The sequence below is a fragment of the Lagenorhynchus albirostris genome, chromosome 15, assembly GCF_949774975.1.
Source record: "Lagenorhynchus albirostris chromosome 15, mLagAlb1.1, whole genome shotgun sequence".
NCBI lineage: Eukaryota > Metazoa > Chordata > Mammalia > Artiodactyla > Delphinidae > Lagenorhynchus > Lagenorhynchus albirostris.
Window position 1 is genome coordinate 52,492,239 of NC_083109.1, and position 13,637 is coordinate 52,505,875.

Below are 13,637 nucleotides of genomic sequence, written 5' to 3' on the forward strand. Positions count from 1 at the left end.
CACAGGCCAAATCTGGCCAGCTGCCTGCCTTTGTATGGGCCTGGGAGCTAACAATGGTTTTTAAGGTTTTTAATGGTTAGGGAAAAAAAGAATGCTATTTTATGATACGTGAATTACACAAAATCACTTTTTAGTCTGACAAAATAAAGCTTTTTTAGAACACAACCGTCCTTGTTGTGCAGGTGTCCATGGCTGCTTTCGCACCACAAGGCAGGGCTCAGCAGCTGCAACAGAAACCTTATGACACACAAAGCCTAAAAGATGCACTACCTGGTGGCCCTAGACAGTCTTCTGATGCCCTGCTCCAGACCATCTCGTCTCCCAGTGCTGATCAAAACTAACATGGCCTTACGTGTATCTCACTCTGGATGACCGTTCACTCATTCACTAAACATTTAATACCTATGCCAAGGAGAAGTCATTTTCAAACTCCTGTCTTTAACAACCACACTGATGTAGTAAGTGTGTAGAACTTGAAACAAGTTCTCTGCCACTGATTAGTGTGGTGTGCTATGAGCAAGTCACTCCACTTCTCTGGCTCAAAACCTTCTCAGGACAATCAGGTGGGGACCACATCAGCAGTCCCCAAACCATGGCCCATGGATACCTTAGGGACCCTCATGCAGTCTAATATGGTAGCCACCAGCCATATGTGGCTACTTGAATCAAAATGAATTAATATTAAATAAAATTAAAAATTCACTTCCTCAGGCACACTTGTCACATGTCAAGTACTTAGGAGCCACATGTGGCTGGTGACTGCCATAACAAGAGAGTGCAGATATACAACATTTCCATCTAGCACTGCCCTAGGCCTTTTCTAGGGGTCTGTGAAATCCATTTCCATAATATAAAACAATTTTCATGATAACACTAAGTTATCATTTGCCTTTTGCACTGTGTGCTGACATTCACACAGACTGGGCAAAAACAACAGTGAATAAAATCACTAGCACTGCAGCATGACCAGGCTGCAGCTCCAAACTCGACTTCGTGGTCGCCCCGTTCTTTGCTGCTGCTGTGCATACACAGGAAAAAACGTCATCTGCACTTACAAGTGTCCTTGATGAACGAGTCAAAATTCTTACTTATATTAAATCTCGGCCCTTGGCTACACGTCTTTTATTCTGTACGACAAATTGGGAAGCTGTCATAAAGCACTTCTGCTGCATGCAGTGGTTGTCTTGAGAGAAAGCACTTGTGTAAGTGTTGAGTTGAGAGCTGAAGTAACTGCTTTTCTTCATGAAACACACAAAACTAGAAAGAATGGCTGATAGACAAGCTACAGTTACTCAGATCTGGGTATGTGACAGACATTTGCTCAAAAATGAACGAAGTATGCCAGTTATAGTTACTTCCAGGACAACTGACGCTATTTGTTACCAATGATAAAATTTTGACTTGCATCAAAAATTAGAATTTTGAAAAACCTGTATCATGACATGTGAGCTCGACAGCTTGTCAAAGTTTACACAACTTTCTGAAGAGACTCACAGTGATATTAATAAATGTGATTTTAAAAAATATCACATAATAAAGCATGTAAACATTTGGAAGATGAGCATAACTCAGTGAGCCAAAGTCCCAGATGACCAGAGGATAGTGTTACAAAAAAAATCATGCAATGGCAAAAGATCCATTCAAAGTACAAGATGGACGATGGATTCTAACGCCACAGAGTATGAGAAATTCAGGGCTATGGATTCAGATTTCCCACTGCAACTAGCCTTTAAGAAACTTCTACTTGTTGAGTTTTGGTGTAGTATCAAAAAAGAATATTCACAATGACCTGAAAAGGCTACTAAAATACTCTTCTCTTTATTAACTACTAACCTGAGTGGGTCTGGATTCTCTTCATGTACTTCAACCAAACAACAGAATACAACAGCAAAGGCAGAGGCAGATATGAAAATCCAGCTGTGTTCACTTAACTCTCCGAGTAACAAAATTGTAAAACACAATGTCATCACTCCAACTATTTCTGTTTTGGAAGTTATTTTTAATTAAAATGTGTTATTTATGGGTGCCATGTAACAGATTTATTTTTAAATAAATATTAAAAAAGACATCTAATAGAGTAAATAGTGATAGATGATCCATACAAACAAAAACTTCTCTGGGATCCTCGACTTTTAGGAGTATAAAGAGGTCTGAGACCAAAAACTTAAGGCCTGCTGTCCTCTATGATCTCCAGGGTCTCTTCCAGCAGCAAAACTATACAGTATCAGCCTTTCTAACACTTTTCTGCCGTCTTTCCTAACTGGATCACCTGCAGCCCTCAACTACCTGAGCCCCATCTCACATTCCTAACGGTCACCTGACAATTTGCTGACACCCTTACCTCCGTACTTTGGACACATCTCAAATACATTCTATCCAACTTCCACCGTGAGCCTGGCTCATCCTGCTTATTTCAGAACCCAAAGTATCTTCACTTACCTGCCGCCCTCCCTCTTCCTGCTGCACTAGTCAGTGGGTTCTACTCTCCCACCCCCTGACTTCGGGCACTTAGTTTCCTATCTGTATCAGCAGAAACCTATAAACTTCAGTGCACAGGGTTGCCATAGTGATAATTTCCCTAACATCAAGCTTCCGGTCATCTTCCTGCTGGAGTCCATCAGTGGTTGTCCACGGCATGCCGAGTAAAGCCAGCACCACCCCAGACAGGCGGCTCATGGGCTGCTCCTCAGAGCCCTGGTCGCTTCTCGTTCCTACCACAGACCCCTGTGGGCTCACATCCTGGAGTTCAGCTCACTGTCACCATTTCTAAAACTTGCAGAATGGCAGGCAAGAAGGATAAAAGAAGAGATGGAATTCTTTTTCTGCTTTAGCTTTTAATCCACAGAATGCAATCCCAACACAATGGAAAAGCAGCACCATCCGGTAAGTTTACGAGAACATGACCTACTTTTTTTGCGAGGCTGAGAAGGAGAAGTGGACTGTGAGGCTGTCCCGTTGGTGCTACTCTCTTCTTCCTCTTTAGCTTCGACTTTCACTTCAGGTTTCTTTTCATCCACTTCCATTGGTTCCGACTTCTGCTCTGTTGTGTCTGTTTCTTCTTTAACTTGAGAAGATCCTTGTAAGTCCTCCTCCATGATCTTGAGAAAAACAAAATTACAGACAATGATATATGAATATGAAAGACCTTTATTCTAACTCAGCCTTATTGGAAGGCTCTTAAAAATCTCTATGGGCTTGTTAAAACCTTTCCCAAGTCAGAGCTGCATTGATCATTCCTTTTCTCTCCCACAAGAAGGGGTGGAGTGCCTGTTGAGTCACTTCAGTACAGCACCAGTGCATTACAGTCCTAAAAATTTTAAAATTTTTACATGCTAGAGTGCTTAAAAAACTTGTATACACATTGTATACACCAATTAACTGCCCAATAGTTTTACATATATTTCTAGTTTGGAACAAGAAGTGCCTTGAAAATTGTGGGAAGGATCAGAAATTCAACTGCTCAGAGGGCCAGGCAGGCGAAGCTAATGACAGCAGCAGGAGCTGTTGTGTGAGGCCGCGGGGAGCAGTGGACACTCTGGCAAACTAGAGAGCTCACGACCCATCTAAGAGCCACAGCTGGTGCTCCTACCTAGACTGCTGCCCTACAGGAACAGAAGCACAGTGCTGGCAGAGCTTCTCATTTTTCAAGAAAAGCCAGAAATCTAGAGTTTTATTTGTAATTTCCCATTTTAAAAATAATTGTGTGGGCCAAACAAAACACATTTATAGGCTGGATTCAGCCCACGGTCTGTCAGTTTCCAACTTCTGCTACAGGTTAATTAGTAAAAGAACACATCTCTTGTGCAGTCTAACTCTGCAGAATTATAAATGAATGAAGGATGGCAATGAAAAAGTTGCTGGATGATTTAAACATTTAAAATACAAGCCAGTGCTCTTCACTTCTGGCAAAATAAAATAAACCCATATCTCATATCTAAAAATAAATAACCAATCTGTTTTTAATCTCTTTCCAACTTGAACCACAATCGAATAGGATACTGAAACAGAGCAGGGACATCCACGGTGGACGCCTTGTGCCTCCCACGAGGACACCTCAGTGATGCCTCTGTGCGCAGTACATCTATTCACTCCCAGGAATGGCACCCACCGCAGCCCCAGGCTCTGCCTTGGGTTCACTGGCATCGGGCTCAGTGTCCTCAGTCTTGACCTCAGCCTTCATTTCCAGCATTGGTACATCGGGTCCTGGCTGCTGGGAGTTGGTTTCGGCGCTGGCCACTGAGGATGGAGTGGGGACCCTGTTATCAATGCTGGCTGCTGCCTGGGAAAGCTGTGGAGAAACCAAAATCATTTATCTCTGTAAACAATATAAATGATCTTAAACCCTGATGCTCACTCAACACACAGTTTCGCGTTAATCCTTCTCAATACTAATCTAATAGGCACCTCTATTTAAGAGAACTGAAGAATAAGCGTTAAAATAGGAGTTCCAGAGAAATCAAAATCAGGCAGAAACACAACTGACTTCTTGCCAACAATGCAGAGATGGAAGAACAGAGCTTCCTACCTTTTGACAGAAAATTATTTTCTGGGAATTTTCTACCTAAGTCACAGAACCTCCTATTTTAAATTTAATTCCTTCCAATGACATTAATGGTTATGGTAAACGCTGAATAATAAATATATAAGTATATATGCTGTAGAAAGGGGAATAAAGTACCTATATGGAATAAGAATGTATAACTAGCCTGTTAATTATAGGAACAGTGGTGGAGGAGTAAACAAACATTAAGAGAAGGAATCCCAGGGCTTCCCTGGTGGCGCAGTGGTTGGGAATCTGCCTGCTGATGCAGAAGACACGAGTTCTTGCCCTGGTCCGGGAAGATCCCATATGCCACAGAGTGGCTGGGCCCGTGAGCCATGGCCGCTGAGCCTGCGCGTCCGGAGCCTGTGCTCCGCAACGGGAGAGGCCACAACGGTGAGAGGCCCACGTACAGCTGAAAAAAAAAAAAAAAAAAAAAAAAAGGAATCCCAGAAAGAATTCTAAATTTTCATAGATTTACCCAATGGAGTTTTAAGTAAACAAACAAAAGAAAACATAAAATTACAAAGGGATCTTACTTAGAGATAAGAAATATAAAGTAAGGATCAATAAGCACACTCCCTTTGGAGAAATACAAACAGTAATGTCATCTTGGGGTTTATGTTGGGGTTAATTTTGACATTTTATAAATAAATACCCTCAGTCCCCACAAATAAAAGATAATGTATTTTAGGGGGAAGAAGGTTTTTAAGTTAGACTGATAAGAAAACAGACACTAAGATTCTGGTGAGAACTGGGAGAAGAATGTGGAGGTGAGCAGAAGCAGCCTCAGGCCCCTGTGTCAGTGGGGACAGCCCAGTCTAGGAGAGCAGGACTGGGTGCTGCCAGCAGACCATGGGACATGGGACACAGGACGTGGTGTGACCCTGCCACCTTCACCTCCCAGGAAGAATGGGTAAATCTAAGCCACAGAAGTGTTAACCTGAGCATGCCATTTTGTCATGAAAAAGAAAGGGCTTCCAGCTGGAAAACAAGGCTGATAGGTAAGGTCAAAGTACATACAACTAGGAACTTGACTTGTTTACCAAATCCTCATCACTACTAAAACTCAGAAGACGTCAATCTAGGACAGATAATGGGGGACGTACTGCTCCTATGGACAGACAGCTAAAAAATTTTACGGAGGGGCTTCCCTGGTGGCACAGTGGTTGACAGTCCACCTGCCGATGCAGGGGACACAGGTTCGTGCCCTGGTCTGGGACGATCCCACATGCCGCGGAGCTGCTGGGCCCGTGAGCCATGGATGCTGAGACTGTGCGTCTGAAGCCTGGGCACCACAACGGGAGAGGCCACAACAGTGAGAGGCCCGCGTACCGCAAAAAAAAAAAAAAATTCTACGGAGGACCCATGTATGAGTTCTTTTAGTTGTTGATTTCTAAAATCTGATTTAATTGGGGAAGATAATCATAAGTCATGTCCTGCCTAACAGCCTTTGGAGCCAATGCTGGAAACAAAACAGATACTTTTTGCAACCGCACCAAGACTTGCAGTGACTTCATGACAGATTTTTTTTTTATGGGCAAGTTCTCATCTAAGAGTCTTGGCCAGAAGACGACAGGCCGAGGGGCTCACCGGTGTGCCAGGAGGCTGGGTGTGCACAGGTGTCGGCTGCTGCTGTGACGACTGAGGGGTGGCCACGGACGGAGGCTGGACTGGGGTCTGAGGCTGTGGGGTCACCTGGGCCTGGGCTGCCGCCTGGACTGTAGGGGTGCTCTGGGTTTGGCTGGCACTGGGCACTGAGCCGGGAGTCGGGGTGGGAGTCTGCCCGGAAGACGACACAGGAGTTGATGGCTGGGTGGGAGCTGCTGGCTGGGGAGGAGTCATCCCAGGTGCCGCCGGATGCTGAAGAGACGGCATGCCTGCGGCCGTGGAAGCAGGAGGTGGAGTCTGGTGTAACGGTGACTGTGTCACTGGTGGGCAAGGCAGCTGGCTGGCCTGGGGCCCAAGCATGTTCAGAGGGTTAGGAAGAGCAGCACCAGGCACCTGTCCCTAACAGATGGAACAGAGTATGTTAAAATTATTTCCCCCATTTGAAAATGTGGCAATAGACTTCAAAGACTTAAATGTATGAAAATCTAATCATGGTTTCTTGATGAGGTCTGCTGACTGCACGGGAAGGTTCCATTTGTAAAACGTCATCGATCTGCACACTTATAGTAATGTGTACTTGTTTCTCATGCTTTGATTTACAAAAGTGTGGAAATCTCTGGCTTAAACAAACACATATACACTCCACTTACTAGCTTCGTGCTCCATAATATCCACCCACAGCTTAGACCACTGGAAAAGGTATTTGTCTTTTTTTAAAAAATGAGTTATGGAAACACTGAAATGTTTCAGTACAGTGGTTCTCAACTAGGGACATGTTTCAGAATTATTTGTGGACCAATTAAAAATCTATTCTGAATCACTGGTCTAGAGCAGGGATCTGCAAACTATGTAGAGTCCATGGCCAAATCCAGCTAGCTACTGGTTTCTGTCAATAAAGTTTTACTGGCAGGCAGCTTCGTCCATTCACTCATATGTGAATGCGCATGTCTACCGTTGCCTTTGCGCCACAACAGTGGAGCAGAGCAGTTCAAACAAAGAGCCCATGGCCCACCAAGCTGAAAATATTTACAGGACAAACCTGATAGCCCCTGTCTGGAGCAACAAAATTTATGGAAATTAAGAATTAATTAATAAGTATTTAGTGAGTGAATCTAATGTAGTCACTGCCTTTTATTCAATGTTACTTCATGTTAAAAAATTAAATAATGTATTTTATCTTTTGGGGGAAGACTTGGCCTGTTTTAAAAACCCATGTACATTTGTATACAGCAGCAATCTGGTGTACTCTAGCAATTAACAAAACGGGGGAAACGCAGTAAAATGAATGGAAAATAGTTCTCACCAGCATTAGACTGAATAATTAAAAACACATTCAATAAGAAGAGAACTACTCAAATGATCCAGTTAGTCGGACTTCACCTGGGCAGTTCAGACAGACAGACAACAAGATACAAAGACCAAATCATTAAGAGTGAACTCATGGGACCTTTCCTCACTCCTTCTTTAAAATCCAGTGTCTCTCAGGATCACACGTGAAACTCAGAATTTACAATGCACAAACAAAAACCAAGAAAATGACAACTAAAAACCCTAAAACCAAAACAAAAGCACACAGACCAAAAAACCATAATCCATTCCACTTTTGTATGAAGTTCACCCCAAGATGGTATGACTAATTCCAAACAAGGTAAAAATAACAGAACAGAACAGGGAAAAAAAAATATCAAGAGATGCTAGCACATGAAATGTTTTGTCTAGAATTCTAATTTCTGTGAACTAGGACATGCTGAGGTCAGTGGGAAGCTGGGGCTACATCACTGTAGGTGGCTCACAGCCCCAACATGAACAGTACCTGTGACACGCTGGCCTGGGCCGCTGGCTGCCCCATGCCCACGCTGTTCACGTTCAGTGCCCCGCTGGAGGACGGGAACTGGTTCTGTGGCAGGAACTGGTTCTGGGCAGGCGCCTGGGCCATCATGTTGTTGGCGTGTGTACCCATCATGTTCGGAGGCTGAGGCATTCGGGAAGGAGAAATGGCCATCTAAAAGACAATAAGCATTACTGAGAGTTCAGAGGGCTTCAAGGGCCTGAGTCTTCAAGATAAACTAGAAGAGACAGAAATCTTCAAATCCTCCTCCCTTGCAGGAAGGGACCCACCACTCACTAAGACCTTCTGGCTCCCAGGCACTCTGCATGCTTTTCAGGCAAGGTCTCTAATAAGCCAGCTTCACACTGCCCTCTGAACAGAAACCAATAGTATGCTATAGTTTAAAGTTCAAAGTATGCCTTTTATGAGTTCTCTGAAAGCGTTTAGAAGGCAGCCGCAGGAGAGGAAGTTCTGACAGTCAACAGACACTGACAAGTCCCTCTCAGCCACATATCTGAGGCTGCCAACCCCATCTTCCAACAAAGTCACAGGTGCCTATGATTTGTCATTTCAATAAAAATAAGTAAGGTCAAATAATTCTTATAGTAATAAGGACAGAGAGAGAGAGAGAGAGAGAGAGAGAGAGAGAGAAATATGAAGGAAATAAAGCATAAGCCAAATCCAAAGGAACAAGTACCACAGGATTTCCAGATGACCTACAAGTTTCCTGCTGAGAGAATTTTCCTTATTCGAGCAAGGCCTTCTCAGCACAGCTGAGGCAAATAGAAAAAGCACTTACCCCTGGAACGGAGCCCATGCTGTTCATCGGGACAGAGTGGTTCATGGGGGACGATGAGCGAGGTCCCATGGGAGCTTGTGGCAACTGTACATTCCCCAAGGATATTGGGTTAAATGAATTCATCCCTGTAAATGTACCCACAACGGTTCATTAGGAAAATCACTCACAGGAAAACAGAATGACAACTCACCAAATAAAACTCTAAGCCAAATAAGATGGAACACACACACAACATATACAACTGAAAGGAAAGCACTCAGTTAATCAGAAAAGATGGCTAAATAAGACTGTTCATATCCAGAGAAGATGGCACCAAGGTAGTGGTGGTGAGGGTGATAGGATGGGGTGGGTGGCAGGGCAGCATGAGCACAGGAAGGCAGAAAGTCAGGTAAGCCATGAGTACGCAAGGCCGGGGCAGCGCTCGGCACCGAAGCGTCCAAGCGACAAAGTAGATGGGGGAGCGTGGGAAGGCGCTCCCACCATCTATGGAGGAGGTCAGCTAAGGCCAGGGCACCCGTCTGAGCCAACCCCTCAGAGCCTTCTGGAGCACCTGACTCCCATCTCCTCTCCTGCAGGAAGCCTGTTCCCATCACTCCAGGCCTCCCAGCCCTTTGGCTGGGTTTACATTTATTGTTGGAATCTGGGGTAAGACTCAAAACATGGTTTTAGTTTTGCAAGCACATTAAGCATTTAGAAAGTGCCCAAGGGTTGGCAGTTCTCAACCTCAGCCTCCTCTCCATAGACTGGAAAGATCTCACTTTCACAGCTACCTTGGCCCTTCCAGAGGTGCCACAGAATGAATGACACCTCACTAGCTGCCATGCAGCTCCAGACCACAAGTCTCTCTCTTTGTAATTTCCCACAATACTCTGTAAACTCTGAGCTCAACATAAATGCTGGTTCAATAAGTCTTAGGCCTGACGCTGGCATTTAACAGAATCCTTGAGGCGCTGCCTTAACACTGTGTAGTATGAGAGGCTGTCAAACAACATGTGCCTCCTTCAGCACCACCAAGAAATGTCACCCTAAGTAACCAGCACAGGCCCAGGACTTTCCAGGAAGCTTATAATACAAAAGTGTCCCACTCTCCTTGAGGGTTTTATTAACAAGAGAAGATTTTATTAAATAAAAGATGTATGAAGAAATGGCACCATAAAAAGTCCCTCTTTACAGACCCAGACAGGTCGGTAAGCGGGGCATGTGAGCACGTCCCTAGAAAATGCCTTCCACTCTGCTCAACAGCCACCTCCTCAGATCCCAAAGCAGCAGAGTCTTCCAAGTCATCCCCGACACAGCACTCAGACACTTTCCTAAGGCTCCATTTCTCTGACTTTGTGATTTCTTTCACCCTTCATATCTAGTCCACCTAAATAAGTCCCTGAAAAGTTTCCTCCACATCAGTTTATCTACCAGGTCTTTTTCAGTACGCAGTACGATCACCACGGCTTTTAAAATGACCTCTTCTCCCCTCTTGAACTACTCTACACACAGCAGCAAGGCCTTGCTTTGGAATCTTCTGGATAGTGTCACCACCTTATTTCACAACCTGTAAAAACATCCTACTGTTCAAGTCTCAATTTGACAAGAGCCATAAAAGCTTTGAAATGACCCTCACCCCCAAACTCCCAAACTAAAATCACTGCTTCAACAACCACCAATAAAAAGACTGCCAGTAGCACAGCTTGATGAGGGTTCTCTGAGCACAAACCCTCCTCGGCCAGCTGCAAGCAGGCATGGCACCTGTGCTCACAGGGCCCAGAGCAGTCCCTACTTTCCTCACCTCACACCCCCCACCCACAGTGCTTCTGCCCCAGGATGGGCTTGATGCTCAGAAATGTTCTGAAAAGTTTCTTTCCCCCACCTCCAATACAATGCTTTTTTTGGGAGACTCTTCCTAAGAATAATGTCTTCTCTTGCCCATCAAAAAAAAAAAAAAAAAAGGGCTTCCCTGGTGGCGCAGTGGTTGAGAGTCTGCCTGCCGATGCAGGGGACACAGGTTCGTGCCCTGGTCCGGGAAGATCCCACATGCCGCGGAGCGGCCGGGCCCGTGAGCCATGGCAGCTGAGCCTGCGTGTCCGGAGCCTGTGCTCCGCGACGGGAGAGGCCACAACGGTGAGAGGCCCACATACCGCAAAAAAAAAAAAAAAACAGTTAACTCCTACTTCTGATCTCCTTGGAGAGCTTTCCTATGACCTCCAAACTTTCAAATGCAACAGATATTCATACTACCTGTGGACATGAACTCTGCTCATCAGCAAAAAGGAATGGAAGGAATAAGAGGAGGAGCTACAAAGAAATACAGAGGGAAGAGGACAAACCAATGAACTTTATGGATGTAGAATGTTAAACCAAAATATGATTCACAACAATAGTTAAATACCTTGAGAAACCTGCATGCGATTCACTGGCAGAGGCATGGGCCCATCTATAATGGCAGGAAAAAAAAATGGGTTATTTAAAATAATCCTTGGGACTTCCCTGGTGGTCCAGTGGTTAAGAATCCACCTTCCAACGCAGGGGACGGGACGCAGGTTCGATCCTCAGTTGGGGAACTAAGTTTCCACACGCCGGAGGGCAACTAAGCCCGCACGCTGCAACTACTGAACACGCGGGCCACAACTAGAGAGCCCACGCACCACAACTAGAGAGAAGCTCGCGCGCTGCAACAAGGAGCCCACACACTACAGCAGAGGATCCCGCATGCTACAATGAAGATCCCAACGAAGATTCCATGTGCCGCAACTATGCAGCCAAAAATAAAATAATTTTTAAAAAATTTTAACTTAATAAAATAATCTTTTAAACTTAAAGAGAAAACCAGGTCCAAAAGTGCTGTGCATTCTGATGCCAGCACACCCGCCTTTCCATGAGAGAGACTCAATGTCTAAACACAGGCCACTGCAGAAGGTCACAGCCACTACCACACAGGTTTCACGGCATAGGCTTCCAGAGAATATAATTCTATATGCTTAGAAATACACACCAAACGCAGAAGGAAAAACAAGGAAACAGACTAAGGGCTGGAAATGAAGTCCTTACTTGGAGGTCTCACAGGCTGTGCCTGTGGTATCCCAGGAGGCTGTGTCCCGGGGGCTGGTAAGGCTGGCTGGTTACCCAAGATGCCTTGTTTGTGTAAACGCGATCTCCGTTTTTCTTCTAGTTCTTTTTGTATCTTGTAGATTTTCTCTGCTAGTAAGTGATAGTACTCATCCTAAAAAGCAGTAATATTCAATACTAGTTATTTGTAAAAAAAACAAATGATCTGGTTTTGTATGTTCTAACAAACTAATGAACTTTAAATTAAGTACATTGGCACAGGTAAGCATTCAGCACTTCTGATAAACCAGTGCCCAGTGATGTTACAGGAGTTATCAGATAGGAGGTACTGAGTGCTCATTACATTCATTCCACAGCTGAACCTCTTCTTGGACACTCACTGACACTGGCAATAACATGGACAAGCGCTGTGAACACTGCCGCTATAAAGTACACCCACGGATTAAAAAAATTTTATATACCTCATTTACTGCTGTAGCGGAGACATCTGTACTCTGTAGTTACAGAACAAGAGAGTTGTACAGGGACCTCATGTCTTAACTGGGAAGTCTCCCTGGTCAGTGCCCTCAAGTGATGAGTCTACCAGACTAACAGATGTCCCCACTTCCAGACAATAAGGCAGACAGATGCAGTTACAGCTCCCATAGGTGCTGTGCGTGGCTAGAACACAAATGGCAACCTACCCTGCTGTTGGCAGACTCATACATGTCCCCTTCCACTTTCTTAGCATAGGCCACCAGGTTCTCCATGCGGCGATCCTTCAGGGCTGCAGGGTCAGGTGTTGGGAAGATGGCTTGGACACTGAAAAGACAACACACACTCTCAATCTATTTTCAATACAATGTCTGTCTATGTGACACGGAAAGAGAAGAAACAATCGTCTACCTATGGGCGCAATACACTGCTGATAGAAACCCCCAATCTCTCTCGCCTAGTTCATGAATACACAAATGAAGTCGCTCTCTGGAGACAATACTGACCTGTCAATTTATCTACAAGTCAAACACACCCATATTTTGCTATTAACGATAAGTGCTGGACCATTCAAAATTCTCATTTTGAATTGCTAATTTTTAAACTACTTATTATAAAAACTTTTGATTAAAATAATGAAGGAGAAAACAAATCTCCAAGGGAATCAAGTTAACCTCACCTTCAATTTAACTTAAATAGCTGGAGAAAGTTAACTATTAATTTCCTGTATGTTAAACTGTATGATGGTAGTGTCATGCCATCTGTATTTACTAGGCCCAAATTCCTCCAATTCTCAGGGGTCTCCACAAGTATAACCTTGAGCCACAAAATAAGGCTAAGCTTCTGAGCTGATCCCAGGTCCCTGGTGCATCCCAGAGCTTAGAAAACAGGTCTGGCCCCCTGCAACATGGGTCACAGTTCATGTCCCTCTGTAGAACCCACTGGGGATGCAGCATCTGGGTCACAAGCATGTGACCCCCTTCAGCTGCTAGGGTACAATCACCTGGGGCGCAAGAGAACACTTAGGAATTAAATCAGACATCGATGAAACTGCAAAACTGTCACATCGCCATCAGTCACAAAATGTTTCCATCACATGTGAATAATGGGCGAGGTGGCCACGTACAGTTTATGCACTAGATGGCTCCGCAGGTCCTGAGTGACATGTTCGTGCCAGCCTTTCCGAACGCCAGTGCTGGAAGGAGGTGCTGCTGTGGGTATAGTGCTGAGGGTTCCAATGTTTCCAGAGTTTGAGCCGTCATTGATCAGTGGGCTAAGGAAAGAGTAAGATTTATCTAAGGTTCGTCAACCATATGGAACTTTAAACT

The 13,637-nt window shown here is 44.6% G+C and overlaps 1 protein-coding gene across 7 annotated transcripts in view; it reads right to left on the reverse strand.

The window, feature by feature from the left end:
• CREBBP (CREB binding protein) overlaps positions 1 to 13,637 on the reverse strand; it is a 132,272-nt gene that overhangs the window by 29,073 nt on the left and 89,562 nt on the right. For 5 of the 7 annotated variants that reach the window (XM_060125005.1, XM_060125003.1, XM_060125004.1 and 2 more), the window contains 9 exons: positions 13,436 to 13,582; positions 12,519 to 12,636; positions 11,818 to 11,989; positions 11,159 to 11,203; positions 8,779 to 8,903; positions 7,965 to 8,153; positions 6,134 to 6,550; positions 4,109 to 4,288; positions 2,909 to 3,098 (listed from right to left, as the gene is read on the reverse strand). In XM_060125005.1, coding sequence (XP_059980988.1) covers positions 2,909 to 3,098; positions 4,109 to 4,288; positions 6,134 to 6,550; positions 7,965 to 8,153; positions 8,779 to 8,903; positions 11,159 to 11,203; positions 11,818 to 11,989; positions 12,519 to 12,636; positions 13,436 to 13,582 — 1,583 coding nt within the window. The remainder of the gene's footprint in view (positions 1 to 2,908; positions 3,099 to 4,108; positions 4,289 to 6,133; positions 6,551 to 7,964; positions 8,154 to 8,778; positions 8,904 to 11,158; positions 11,204 to 11,817; positions 11,990 to 12,518; positions 12,637 to 13,435; positions 13,583 to 13,637) is intronic. The other 2 variants (XM_060125006.1, XM_060125008.1) reach the window with 2 other exon arrangements.